The sequence below is a fragment of the Epinephelus lanceolatus genome, chromosome 9 (genome assembly GCF_041903045.1).
Source record: "Epinephelus lanceolatus isolate andai-2023 chromosome 9, ASM4190304v1, whole genome shotgun sequence".
In the NCBI taxonomy this organism is placed as follows: Eukaryota; Metazoa; Chordata; class Actinopteri; order Perciformes; family Serranidae; genus Epinephelus; species Epinephelus lanceolatus.
The window spans coordinates 18,101,494-18,116,242 of NC_135742.1; the positions used below are offsets into that span (position 1 = coordinate 18,101,494).

Here is a 14,749-nt window from a genome sequence, read left to right on the forward strand (position 1 = left end):
TGTGTTGCCAGAAATAGTGTCTCTGTGACCTGTGGCTGCTCAGTGAACATTTGAGAAAAAGAACAATTTTTACCCCTGAGCTAAAAAATTCAGAAACAGAGATACAGATTCATCATGCTGTCAAGATTTGTGCTTGGGCCGACAGTGAAATCTCTGTACAAGATGGCTTTCTTTGAGCTTTTAAATACAGGAAATCTTGACTGTAATTGCATTTGATTATTCAGAATTAACCTATATTTCACAATAATCACCCTACAGTCGGTGGTGTCGACACATTAGGCTCACAGATGTATTGCTTGCTGCCCTTTGTGTAACTCTGACCGCTGCACAAATCTAATCTGAGCTCTCCTTACTCTAAAGAGTCACTATGAATTTTGTATCATGGTGTTCTTTGAAAAGGACAGGGTCAAGCTGTCCTCATTCTTTATTTATTCCTGAAGAACAAAGAAGTCATGCGAGGGAAAACATTAAACACAGTAGCTCTGTTGTGATTATCTTTAAGGAATTCTGCTTGTGTCTGACCTCCAGTAAGCTGCTCTGGAATTTGTTCCTATAGTTTCTGGAGGTGTGTTTGTGTGTGTGTGTGTGTGTGTGTGTGTGTGAGAATGTGTGTGTGTGTGTACCCACCTTACTACATTGTGCTGTTTGGCATTTAAAGAGGCAGACGTGGTCTTAGATTACAGGGCATTCAACAGGTCTGTTATTATCTCATTGTGCTCCCTCCATTGAGACAACAATATCTGACCCCAACCAGTCCCTGTTGTAGGAACATGAGCTCATCATCTTGATCTTTATTATCTCTCTGGATTTGTCACTCTGTCCCAACACCTGTCTCTCTTTATCACCTGCACTCTCTGTGTTTCTCTTTGTGTGTTTTTAAACAGTGCTATCAATTTTAATACTACACTTTTAAAGTTTAGTGCTGCTAAAATATATATCTTGAATAACTGGATTTATTTTTTACTCCAAGTGTATTCATCAGATTCACTGTGTGTGGTAAAAAATCTTAGAGTAGAGGTCTTCATTGGTATAAAACTTTGGCCCCGATTCAAAACAGACCTGTGAAAAATAAATTAATATTAATAGATAGAAATCATGAATAATATATAATTCATGAAGAAAACCCATCTGAAAAGGGATTTGAGGACAGTCAGTCCAAAGTAAGTCCAAAATGTGGTTAACTCGAACAAACCACTTCACAGTTCACTCTTTCCATCTCGTTTCAAAAACAGAATTTTTGGTGGTCAGAGCTAATAAGGTCCACTTGGATTATAATTTTCATCCAGACTGTTTCTGGCCCTTGGTTTTGTTAACTAGGAACTAGTAGCTAGCAGACGTGTGAGGACCTCTACCTTAGTGCACAGTGTCAATTATTTTATTGCACCTCCATGCTGGTGACAGCCTTGGCCAGAGGCATTATGTTTGCAGCTTGTCCATCCATACGTCTGTTTCCATATCCAGTACGTCCCACTTTCTTGAGTGCGGTATCCAAGGACATCTGGATGGAATGTCCTCAAATTTGGCACAAACCTCCACTTGGACTCAAGGATGAACTAATAAGATCTTGGTGGTCAAATGTAGTGATGTCAAAAATATCTGTTATTCAATACATATTGATTCTGAATATTTTTAATGGTTTCAATGCTCATTTTCCGCAGTATTGATACACTGGTACCAGCTGCGCTTTCCCACGCTCTCTTATTGTTACCATTTATAACAGTCATTCTGCTATTCTCTGCTACTAACCAAAAAAAAAAAGTTGTTACTGTTATATTGTGGCCTTGTAATATTTATCTTTTATTACAGTTTATAACTTGCATGTCCTCATTGCCAGTATTTCCCTGTGGCATCACTGAAATTCCAGCATCGTGACAACATTAGTCAAAGGTCAAGGTCACTGTGACCGTGTGTCTGTCCCATTCTTGTGAACATGATGTCTTAGGAATTAGGAATTTCTTTAAATTTGGCACAAATCCCCACCTGGACTCAAGGATGAACTGATTAGAATTTGAAGGTGGGAGGTCAAAGGTCAAGGTCACTGTGATTTCACAAAACATGTGTTTGGCCATAACTCAAGAATTCATACACTAATTATGACAAAATTTTACGTGTCTAAAAGAATAAAATGATACAGTGATGACATTTAATATCCCGAAGGTCAAAGGTCAACTGTGACATCGTAGTGTTCTGCAAATGACATAACATTTGGTCAGATACTGAGTTGGTGACACTAAACTTGGGTGTCCATCTTCAAACTGTGCTGATTATATAGAGCTTCTGTGCTGCCTGGTTGAAGATGTACGTGAAGCATCCGTGTTTTAGAATTTTCAACTTCATTGCTCCATATGAGTCAAGACAGACATAGGCGAAGTCTGCAACTTGACTGGTTGGTGGAGGCATATGACTGTGAGTCGGAAATTCCAATTGGTGGATATTATGTGTGACGTGCATGGTAAAAAAATGAATAACTCCATCATAAATATCATATAAATTACTGTATATTGCTTGTAAGCAAAAGTTAATTATGGTTGTGGTGATTTTCTTCTTTACAGTTCTTAATTAAAGCATAATTTTATGCTAGTTTCACCATTACAGTGCTTAATTTGAAGTATTAAACACAACAGAAAGGAATGGTTTGGAGTATGATTGCTACTACAACATCAAATTTAACTCCAGGGCTTGTTGGTTTATCGGGTCACCACAACACTTCCCATTTTAATTAGCTTTATTTTAGTTCTACCTAATAGATGTAGCTGTGATAGTGCTCTACCGAGACCAACAAATAAATTGTGTAAAGCCTCTTGAGTTATGGAATGTTTTCCCCCAGTCTGCAGAGATAAGAAGGCCGGTGTGGAGAGGGGGATTGGGCTGAGCCTCGTACACATTCCTTTAGTTACCTTTGTCACGCGTGATGGAGTGTGGGGTTTACAAACCTGGCCTCCAGAACCTCTTTCTCTGACCCTGTTCAGTTGAGCCCCCATTCCTCCATGTGTGTGTTTGTGTGTGTGAGTGTATGCACTGACACCCTGCTTTTCAGTTCTGCTGCTGTCTGATATTGTGCAGGGATGAGGGTGTGTGAGCGGGACCAGACCTCAGTTGTCGCAAGCGGTGCCTGACCTGGTTTTTAAAAGCACATTCAGAGCCATGCACTGCAGATTTCTGTGAGGGTCGCTTGGCTTTCTGAGACAAAATCAAAATGTTTGAGCTCAGGCTTTCCTCGGTAAAGAGCAGTCTATTCCTTAAGCTTCCAAGCCAATGCATCGATAGTTCATTTAGACATATTGAATCCTTCAGAATAAGTTTGTGGCGACCTCTTTTCTGTCCCTACACTTTGGAAATCCTTTGCTTTCTTTTCTTTTTCCATTCATTCCTCTCTCTTCCTCTTTCCTCTCCCTCTTATCGGAGACTCTGAACTATCTTTCAGTTGTCCAGTCACTCGTTTAGAAACTTTACAACTGGGGCTTTTCCTCTGAGCAGTTTAAAGAAGGCTATAAATCTGGCCTGTTTAAATCCAGACTTGTTTAAGCTGCCTTTTACTAAGACCTGATGCACTGCATTCTTCTGCTGCCTAAACAGGCTTTTTAAACATTTACCCCAAATGTATTTACTGGTTGACTGATACACTCTCTACATGGGAGTAGACAGGGAACAGGGGGTATTTGTCTCTCTTTATGGGCCTGGGACTAGCAATGGCTGCCACATGGCCAAAGAAAATGTGGGGAAGAAGAAAAAAGAAAGGGAAAAAGAACCCTGCAGACCTGTGTTGGATTTAATGAAAACACAGAGGAAATAAAAAGAAATAGGCCCATTTTATTGCAAAAACTATATTTTTTTCATCTTCTAAAAATGACCACTGAACATGTCTTTGTTTTCTGATATCTGCATGTTTTTAAATTCAGTTCTGAAGTTGTTCAGTATCAACAGTCCGTGTGTTGTTGCTTTTTTCAGGGTCATTGTTGCTATAGCGCTCTGTGGGTTTGATATATTCAGAGGGAGCGGAGGCCATATTTTTTTTTTAGCCTTCTATTTCCTAAACTCTCTCCCTCTCTCTTTATTCCATTTCCCTCCCTTGATTGCTAGGAGCACTCACAGGGTGTTCTCACCACGCCGGTCTAATATGATATGCATCTTCGTGTTTGTGTATCTGATTATCGATTTACGGCCCTGTTCTTCTTTTTCCCACTGAGAATGTGAACTGCTGCTGCATTAGTCATCTTTACGACGTGTTTTACTGCGCTGCTTACTAGAGGAAGGCCCAGCTCTTGCGGTAAATGTATATTTTACGCGGTGATAGAATGCATTTGCATCAGAGGATCGGACTTACAGAAAGAGCTCACTGTTAAGAAAGAGAGCACTCAAAGGGAGAGCAGAGGTCAGCTCCAGAACGTGCCGTCACTTACCTTCAGCCTTCACATGTAAAACTGAAGAAGCAGTTGTCAACAGCCGCTCACACACACACACACACACACACACACAACACTGTAAACTATTCCCGTTTACTGTACAGCATGTTCAAATAAAAGGTGCTTTCTGCTGAGCAGCATATCAGACATGCATCTTTTTGTTTTCCCCTCATCCCTCTCTCGCCCACTTGTAAACCCTGACAACGGCACATTACCCGTCAGCATGCATTACACCCCCCTTAGATCTACAAGGCCGCATCTTTGAAGTTAAAATGGGGGAAAATATCATAAGTATAGGCCTCGCTCCAGATAGCTGTGGCTGCGCTCCCAGATGCTTCTCAAAGATTAGAATCATCAGTGAGTAGCGAGTATGCTCTATCATATGGCTCTCCTACAGACTTGGCAGCAGGTTGGGAGGAGGGGTTGTACAGTACAGTACACTGGATGAGGACAGCATGGAGTAAAAGAAAAAAAAAAAAAACTCCCTGCCAGAGCCATATATCTAAAGCACCATTCCTGACACCAGATGCCCCAGCGCTTTCCGATAGCATTTGTAAGCTTATGTTGCCTAGCAACAAAATATCGTTAAGCACAGTTTTGCCCAGTAAGAAAATTTCACTCCAGGAAGAAACAGCTGAATCACCAGTTTTCAAGAAGTCAGCAGCACCACTGCTGTAACCAGAGGACTCCCCTCGCTGCCAGCCAGTTACCCACAGCGTTTGGTGTGACCTTCATGTCTAACATCGGCTCTGAGCCGCAAATACCAAGCAGGTGTGGTGATGTCATCACGTCTCATTCAACATACCACAGAGCCATGCAAAGGGCACACGGGCTTGTTTCTGGAAGAAGGATTGTAGCTGTGAGCTCTGGGAACTCGCTAGGAGAGGGTTCTTTTACAGAGGGCTGTTGTTTTAAGGCCTGAGAAGATTTACAGTAACGCAGTGGAGGAGAGTTAATGGATGCTGTGATGCATAAATGCCTCTGTCAACTGATTTTCTGTCAACAAGATTTTCTATCCACTGGCAATGAAATGTTTTAAAAATGAGCGTAGGCAGATGCCAATTAATCAAACCAGGTACAAGGAGTCTTTTGCTGTGTTGTAACCATTTAAAATTTATACTGGCTCAGATTTGATTGATAGAAAAATCTTTTTTCCCCTTCAGGCTTGATTGGCGTAATAATAATAAGATGTTTGAATTACAATCATTTGACGCCTGTTGTGCGTGACAGTAATTACATTTCAAAACTTAAGAAAACAGCATAAGTAGACCAATGCTTTGCAAGTTTTATTTCTGCACATACAGTATTATCAACAAGAGCAGCACAGGTCAGTGCAATAGTTATCTTTTCATGATTTCCATCAAAGTAATCTTGTTGCAGCTCAAACATTTAGCATTGCCGCAACCGGCAATTAGGATGTGATTCAGCATTTTGATTGGGAGCCATTTTGTGTGTGTCATGTTTGCTCAGCAAGTGGAGCTGCACTAAATTAGCATTAATGAATGTTATGGCCTCCCATCACTTTGACAGGTCTATTCTTTAGATCAGTTTTAATTGTAATTAAGCTCTGATTAACGAGCTGGGGGATGTTTCATTCTCTTTTCAAGAATATAGCATAATATGTTATGAAGGCAATCAGGGGTTTGTCACTTTATCTGCTAATGAGGCTCAGCCATATGTCATAACAAACTTAACTTGTCTCTTTAGTGGCAGCTCTTAGAGGCCTCAGTTAAGCTGCTCTTCTGCTCCCGCGTGGGTCCTCTGCGGAGACAACCTGTGTCCATCTGTGGGCAAACTACAGGTGTTTCTCCGAGGGGTAAAAGAACAAGTTTGGGGTCGTCCTGCTGGCTATGAACCACAACATCCCCAGTTCATATGTCCAGGCCTCCTCCTGTCATCTCTTCACTACCACTAATAAAGGCATTAAAAGCCTTTCACAAATAATAAAAGGGGGAAAAAATAGAAAAAACAGGTGTGAGGATGATCTAACATAACATAAAAGCTAATGATCACTTTTAGGAGCCAATCGCAAAATTTGTTGGAAAGGATCCAACACTCCACGGACCAGACAGTCTATGAAAAGCTCCAAATTCATGATTCAAGACAGTATTTTGGTCAGACACAGTATTTTGGTCAGACACCTCAAATCCCGTAAGATGGGAATAAGAGACTAATCCTTTCCTCTGAGAACCAGTGTTTATTAATAAAAACTGACTGATTTGTTGCTTTTGCCAGGATTTATTTAACTATTTTCTCCCAAAGGATAAATATTGAAAAACAGTGTACGTCAACAAGGCGTGACTTTGTTGGTGGGCCTAACGGGCCTGGGCTGCACACTTGTACAAATGGCCCATCCTAAATGACTGGGAAATATCTTCTTAACTTTTGTTTTTAACAAGTAGAATTAACAATTTCCCCCATAAAATCACTTCCCTTTCTAAAAGTAAAAGACAGCATTTATTATGTTACATAATGTGTGAAGTTTGGACCAGTCAAAAGGGGCCATTTTACCTGTTGAGAGTGCGCATGCGTGTCAAGGTAAAGAGATTATTAGATTATTCAGCAGCCGATGATCAGTGCCACGCTCTTTGTCTTGTTAGAAGTCAATCTAGGTCCCCCAGCAGTCAATCTCTCTAGTCTGTCCCTGCAATCAACTTAAACAAATAAAAATTAAAAAACAGAATTAAAATGTCAGTGTTCTAAATGAACGGATGTATTGCTCTGCTCAATCCTGAGCAAAAACAAAACATAATAGACAGGATACTATGTTTCATTTTTGCACAATCTGAGCCATGTGATGCTTGTAATAAATACAAACTGTCATGGGTAAATAATAAGCTGTCTTGGCATTGGAAATGTTATAAAAGGGGTATAATAAACCAGGCGCGTGAGTTGCCTTCCACAGTCATTTCTGTTTCAGCAGCGCTACCAATGGGAAACTGTCAAAGGCAGGCAAAAAGTATTAACTTGTAAAAAAAAAACTGTAATTAAAAGGCCCAGCCAAAATTACTTTGGCCAATCCAAAATTGAAATTCTGGTGCAGTGCCTGGTATTAACTAAAAAAATAACGGAATTTATAACCATCTCAGCCTCAGCCTCAAAAAAACATAGAGAAGCAGAACATGTAGCCACATAACCAACAATGAAAATGCCCATTTCTTACCTACAACTTGCAGCAGCTTGTCAAAATCCCTTCATTAGTTATTTTTCTGCTGCTATTTATGTCATCCCTACTCTCATTACTCACATGCATCAAGTATGTCACAAACCTCATGACTTATTCGTCAAGGCTGTCAGTCTAGCGTCACACTCCTCCACCTTAGCCAGGGGTGAAAACTTTGTTGCAATATTTAAACTATTTTTAATGTGCAAATTGAAAATGCACATAATCACATGCAATCATGTAGATTTAATAGAAAGACACACAGAGATCCAGAACTGTGTCTGCAGGAGTTCTTTGGCTGCGTCTCTTTTGTGCCTGATGTGGAAAAACTCAACATAACTTCCTGTTTTCTACCAGCACAGCCAACATTACCGGCTCACTTGTTGAGTTTAATCTTTTCACTACAAGAAGGAATGTGGTGGTTTGTTTTGTAAAACTGGCAATTGAATATTTACATTATCTCATACTGTAATAATAAGGTTAATTCTCTAAGGCAATATCCTGAAACCCTGTTTTATTAATGCATCAGCTTTACTAATGAATCATTGATCACAGCATGAAAAGTGTTGCTGGAATTCTCTCATTTCCACTCTTACTCATACGATTTAATGCACCTTTCAGCAGTTGAGATGTCAGAGTATTATTTTAAATTTTAAAGCCTTCTGCCAGTCTCTGTTGTCTTTCGCTGAAACACTAACTTGAAAGAGAACTGAGGAAAGATCGCTTTTTGGCATTTATTCTTGGAAGTTCTCCCGTAGCATCTGATCAGAAAAACAAAACAAAAAACAGAGATGAAAATAAGAAATACTTTTTGACCCTGCAGTCTTGGTTTTATGTTATTTTTTCTGTATCCACACTATCCTGAAAGAATCTGTTAAGCTTCTGTGTGTTGGCGTCAAGCACCCGAACTCCAGCTCACTGTTTCTTCCTTGGCAATCAAAGGGTAGGCTGTTGCTGCTTTTTGGTCTTCTTGAATTCAGTTTTGCTCTGCAGAGTTTCCATCATCCTCCTGTGACCTGAGAAGCATCAGCGGTCTGTTCGCTCAAGCACACTTATTTCTCTCTGTGATTCTGCCGGTTTAATCCTAACTCTGTCCGTCCATTTGTTTTCTCAGTTCCTCTCCTTGACAAAGAATTGCTGATACCCACCACTTAAGGAAAGTGTGTTCTATGAAGAGAAAGTGGGAATTAGACTGAAAATGACAACCAACGCAGATCATAACCTGAGCAAGAGCCAGGGAACTCTTACCCAGCAAGACTTTTCTTCCAGAAAACACAGAAACCAAGGGGCTCTCGGGCAATGAGCTCGGGGAAAACTGCGAAATACTTTGTCACTGCTTTGGCAACAACGGATGACTGTGTGCTCAACATGTGTGTGAGTGTTTATACATCATTTCCCCTGGAAAGTGTCATGCTCGCGGGTGGGCGGGGGTTGGTTCTGGGTGGGTTGCGGTTAACCCCTCAAGGTCTCCAGGGTTACTCTGCCTCTGCTCTTTGTCAGATTCTCAGGCTTTCTCACTCTTGGCTCCCAGTGACGGTCTGACAGAGTGTTAGACTGGCAAAGAAGTGCTATTAGCTGCTTGTCTTTCTGGCCCTCTGAGAACATGAAGGCCTCATTAGCCTTGTGAGCTCAGCTGTCCTCTGGTGCTAAACCCATCACCGTAGTCCAATTGGGTGTGTATGTGTGCATATGTGCATACACTGTATACTCTTAAGAAATTGCTTTTGCTTCATATTAGTCTGGTACACTGCCATTTTGACGGGGCACTAACTGTTCAATCTGTGTTTCTGATTATCTTAATAAGGCATCATGGGGCGATGCAGAGACGGTTGACAGATTTTTAAATTACTCCATTTAAATTAAGTCATTTAAAAATCTGCATTTATTGGACCTAAAGAAATATTTCTGTTACATTTATTTGGTTTTAAGCTGATTGCCTCTTTTTAATACAGCTTCCCAGGACTTCCGAGAAATCAGCTCTGATACTGAGTGAATGGCTCTTGGATGATTCCGAAATAAAGTGCTTGATTGGTTGACTCATGATAAGCACAGTGTGTTCACGTAGAGCTAGGCAATGGGTCTAATTTACCAGATAACTAACATTATGACTCTTTCATCTACCTTAATTTACTAGCATTGTATTTTCATTAAATGCCTATGAAGTAACAATGGCTTTAAAAGGGACTTATTGTGCTTTTCCTTAGTTTTCTGACAAATACATAATATTACAATGATGGATGTTCATATTAAACGTGGTCAAAGCTTCAAATAATGAGGTTAATGTATGTAAGTAAAAAGCTTCGACTTCAGACCATGAAAACTCCAGTGTTACTCCCATGTTTCCAATGTTTTAATCTACTTTGGCTACAAGCTGACATCAGCTCATAACAGAATTCTTTATATGGTCATCTGCTCCAGGTACACTACTGCAAGTGTTTACATTACATACACTGCTACGTGTAGCTACATGCTAACGTCAGGGAAACATGTAAACTCATGTAAACTTGGTTGCCGATGTTGTAAATTTGTTACTGATTTTGGATCTTATTCCTGCTGGTACATGACTAGAAGACAGACAGACAAGACTGTCTGTCTTCCCCACGTGCAGGCCTCCGACTGATGTAACTGCTCGCGCAACAGTCACCAGTACTATCTAATGTTAGCCTTTACGTTATATTATTATAATTATTATTATTATTACTCCTCTTCCCTTCTACTCTTCTCTTGGCATGTTACACTCAGTCTCCTCTTCCGTGTATCTAACGTTACCTTGCCAACGTCTACGTCTAGACGTAATGGAAGAGGGGGGAGTAGGCCTTTGGAGGGAGGTGGAGTTGCAGGAGGAGGGGGATGGGACTTTGGAGGGAGGCAGGAGTTGTGGATGTTCAATGTTTTTCTAACTGCTGTGTGAAATGCAAGAAAGGTAAGGGTTGCTTTAACACGCGACCAAGTGCGACCAAACACAGTCATTCCCTGCCTGCAAATACACCGCTACATTTAACCACATGCTTTATTGGTAATTTTTTAGGGTAGAAAACGCTGCTATATACTGTCATTCCCCGGCTGCATTGACGGTACAGAGAAACTGAGATGCGAAGAACCGGAAATGCTGACCAGTCAGGGCAAACAGGGTTTTTTTGGGAGGTTGGCTTATAGAGACATGAACTAAAGCTGTGTCTTATAAGACAGAGGGTTAATACAGGTGTTCCAACATAGACAATATGAGGAAAATATGTAAACATGTTCTAGTAGAAACTCAAAATACAAGCTTGAACCTGAAAATGAGCATAATAGTTTCTCTTTTATCATTCCTCCTGTTCATGATGGCTATTAAAAGATCTTTTTCATAATGCAGCCCCATTGATGGGGGACAGAGTCTGAGGGAGACAGATGGAAAGGGCATCTTCCAAAAATGATACTCTTTTTAATATGATTTTTTTAAAAATATAAAATTCCTTCTTTCTATTTCTGTCCTGGGAAGCAGACAATTCTGTGCTATTAGTAACCAGCTCATTATGTTAACAGTGCATGTGTGTGTGTGTGTGCGTGTTTTGCAGGTGAACGAGGAGACAGTGGAGAGGCTGGTGGTCCAGTACCCTCACATTGTTTTCAGCACGGTGATGCAGGATTGCAAGAGAACCCTGGAGAGAGCTTATCAAATGGGCTGGAGCCCCAACACATCGAACACTTCGTAGCTACTGCTGGATCTCTCTCTCACACACACACACACACACACACACACACACACATATACAAACACATAGCTACACAGAGGCCCATTTTGTGTACAGACACACATACACAATATTTGCAGCTCAGTCATGTTTGCCTCTCATCCACTGTTCAAACATGCATGTGAACATGTAGCTACACACTCTCAGACAAAGGTCCAGTCAACTGTTTCATTTGAAGCGAATCTACCATTTTAATAATTTAATTAAGATATGCGTCTCCTGGTATTTTATAATTAAGTGAGACATCATACTTTATCAATCATAGGTTATCATCATCTTGACTGAATCATCCTCTTCATCACTGATAAAGTGTCAGATTACATCCAACAATATGTACTTTCCTCGACCAGAACCTTGAGTGACTAGGAGTGACGAGGCAGTGCACCAACGAGTGTTAATTGATATCTACTTTAAGTAAAAGTTACTCCGTTAATAGAGTGTTAACCCTCATACATTTTAAGTTGTCCGTATCACCATGGTTGGAGTGGATGCACCAGGAGGGGGTCCGGGAGTTCTAGGGGTTCAGGAACGATCGGACGAATAGATTAAAAAAGGTTTGTTGCCACATTCGGAAATGATATTCTCCGAGCACCACACCCACGTCAGCCCTCTGCGGTGTTTACATCCTTCAAACTGAACTCAACTGCTGCAGCGAGATCGCACAAGACCTGACAGAGCAGAGACTCGGAGATCACGTGACGACATCCCACAACTTCGGACCGGAAAACAACCGAACTGCCAGGGCTTCAGACCTCACATGAGGCATTTTGAGAAATCTGTGATGTTTATTTTGTCCAATTACAGGATCTTTTTTTTTCTTTTCTTGGATGTTCAGTACAGTGTTAAAGGCATTTGTGGACTCATAACGTGTTGAGCTCTTTGACGCGGCTCCATTTGAAGGACAGAACTCTTTGCTGTGACTCAACATGCACACTCTCACGGTGCAGAAGAAAGATTCAAACCCCTGGCGAAAAATCATGACCGGAAAACAGCATTGATTATTTCTCAAAACCTGCATGTTTACATTGAGATCCTACTCATATTTTTTTCCGTTACACAGATATTATCTACAGATGACCTGACGTTAAAATGAGCCTCTGTATGACTTGGGAACAATGCTGTCTTTTGATGCCATGTGTAGATTTAGGGTTGACTGGGCATCACCCTGAGTCAGTACAGAATGAAATCAAACAGTGCTTGAAATAGAAGTTGCCTTTACTTAAAAACCCTGGGTCATGTTATCAGATGATTAACCACAACCGTCGTGATGACAGGTAAGAGGAAACGTTGCCTTAAGTGGTTAGCAGGTAATTGCCATCCAATTAGCGACCTGAAATCGACCCAGAATTTACTGAAGAAATGTTTATCTGAGTTTATCTGATACTATATTCCCATTATTTGATCTGATATATACATATGAATAAATACTGCGTGGGATTTACTTAGCCTAATATTGGTTTTGAGCATATACTTGTAACTTTAGCTATGTAGCAATGCAACAAGGGATTTATCTTTCTTAGTGGTTTAGGATGTAAAGATATTACTGGCTTGAGCCTATAACCAGGGCCAGTAAAAGTCGGTAGGAGAGAGTTGATCATTTTTCATGTATTCTATAGAAACTCAGTAGTGTACAGTTAAAAATGCAAATAACCAGGGTATTTTTCTATGGTGTGAACCAGCTCTGGGCTCAGCCTCCACACACTGTCACTCAGACATGAACAATAGCTTACTGAGCTTAGGGGTTTGAGTAGAACTGTAAACTTTCTACAGCACATAGAGATTTCAGACAATTAAAAACACCTTCATTTTACCCTTGTCAGGATTTGTAGACTTTAACCGATGGAGAGTTTCTCCCTCGGCCTGTTTTTTGTTCTGTTTCTGTTCTTTTGTAATCCCCATATGCACTTTCTTCTCTGCTAGATGTTGACACACTTGATTCCTGATTTGTTAAGGCAACCGTAAATGACTGGATTTACATAAAGATGAATAAAACACTACTACTTCAAGTTTTTTTCCTCTTTTCCTTTTGTATGTGTGGATTTGAGGCAGGAGAAGAATATTCAAAATGACAGTGGAATACTTTTCCGCTCATTTTACATAATCTGTGGACTGCTTTAACTTTTTTTTTTTTTTTTTGCATGTTTTTCCAGACTTTTTATTACACCAATTGCATTTCAACACAAAGACCACAATGACTATGATGGTAGACTTGGTGAAATTTAAATTCAACACAGATTGCATCTGTATGCTCAGGTAAAATGCAAATAAGGAAACCAGCATGTTTTCCATCACACCCAAAGGCCTTGGAATGTGCAAGTATGACACACCGAAGCCTCTGTATTGTTAGAAATAAAGATGTTTTCCACAGATGCCCATGCATTGATAATGTCTTTTCTGTTGAGCACCATGACACAACAATCAACCTGCATTTCCATTAAGGAATACTTGTGATGTCAAGGTCAGAGCTATTACCACAATCGCACAAGCTTCACATCTGAAACAAAGTGAGGAGACATCAGCTTGCTGCCCAGCAACCAGCAAAGGCCTCAAAGAGCTAAAAAGCTGTCACTCAATATGTCCCCAGTCTTTGACAATATTGTCCCTTTCAAGTGCCTATTTTCATGTCTGGCGATCAAACGTGGGAGATAGCATCAAACAGGATGCGAAGGTTGGTTCTTCCCTGATACATTCTTTGTGTTGTCAACGCAATTTGTGTCAACACGAGGCGCAACTCACTTGAGTCGCAGCTAAAGGAGTTCTCTCTAATCTTAATAAAAGCATAGGGAGCTCTGTTTTTATCAGCAAGTTCCTGTTTCATTTTCTGTGAGCTTGAAAATATGGAGCAAACAGACACACATACAACACAGCTTTCAGTTGTGTAATTAAAAACCTACAGTTTCTTACTTGCAGAGACAATTTTCAGAGAACTTCTTGTTATTCTAATCATCTTTCACCTCAGATATTGCGCAGGGAATGGACACACCAACACTTGTGTATTCTCTTATAACCAGTTACAGTTGCCTCAAAACAAGTGCTACCTTTGTGAGCATCTAATTTTAAATGTAAGTGTCAGAAATGTGTTGCTCCAACACTATGGTGTGTTTTAAGGCTGTAATTTGTGGTTTTGTTTCAGATGTATTTTTCCCAATACGTCCTTGGTGCAGCCTCATGCTATAATCATCACAAGATAGTGTCTGTTTCAGTAATGGGCTATTGTGTTGAATTGCAACAGATTTCAAAGGTGTTCATTATGTTGTGTCCACCCCCTGAAACTGTTTGAACAACGCCCGCTCACAACAAAGGGATAGAAACCTTACAGCTGCTTGAAACTGAGCAGATTGTTAACACAAAACAACAGTTGAAAAGTTGTGCATCACTTCAGATTGTCTCTGAAGTTTCTGAAAGAGCTGTTGTTTGTGTGACTGCAAGTATTTTCTTTTTTATAATGA

At 40.3% G+C, this 14,749-nt stretch overlaps 1 protein-coding gene across 1 annotated transcript in view; it reads left to right on the plus strand.

Moving 5' to 3' along the window:
- The window catches only part of fbxl17 (F-box and leucine-rich repeat protein 17), a 288,681-nt gene extending 275,374 nt beyond the window's left edge, over positions 1 to 13,307 (plus strand). Inside the window, exon 11 of the mRNA XM_033619610.2 lies at positions 11,124 to 13,307. Within this exon, the coding sequence (XP_033475501.1) occupies positions 11,124 to 11,261 (138 nt within the window). The 3' untranslated portion in view covers positions 11,262 to 13,307. The remainder of the gene's footprint in view (positions 1 to 11,123) is intronic.
- The last annotated feature ends 1,442 nt before the right edge of the window (positions 13,308 to 14,749 follow it).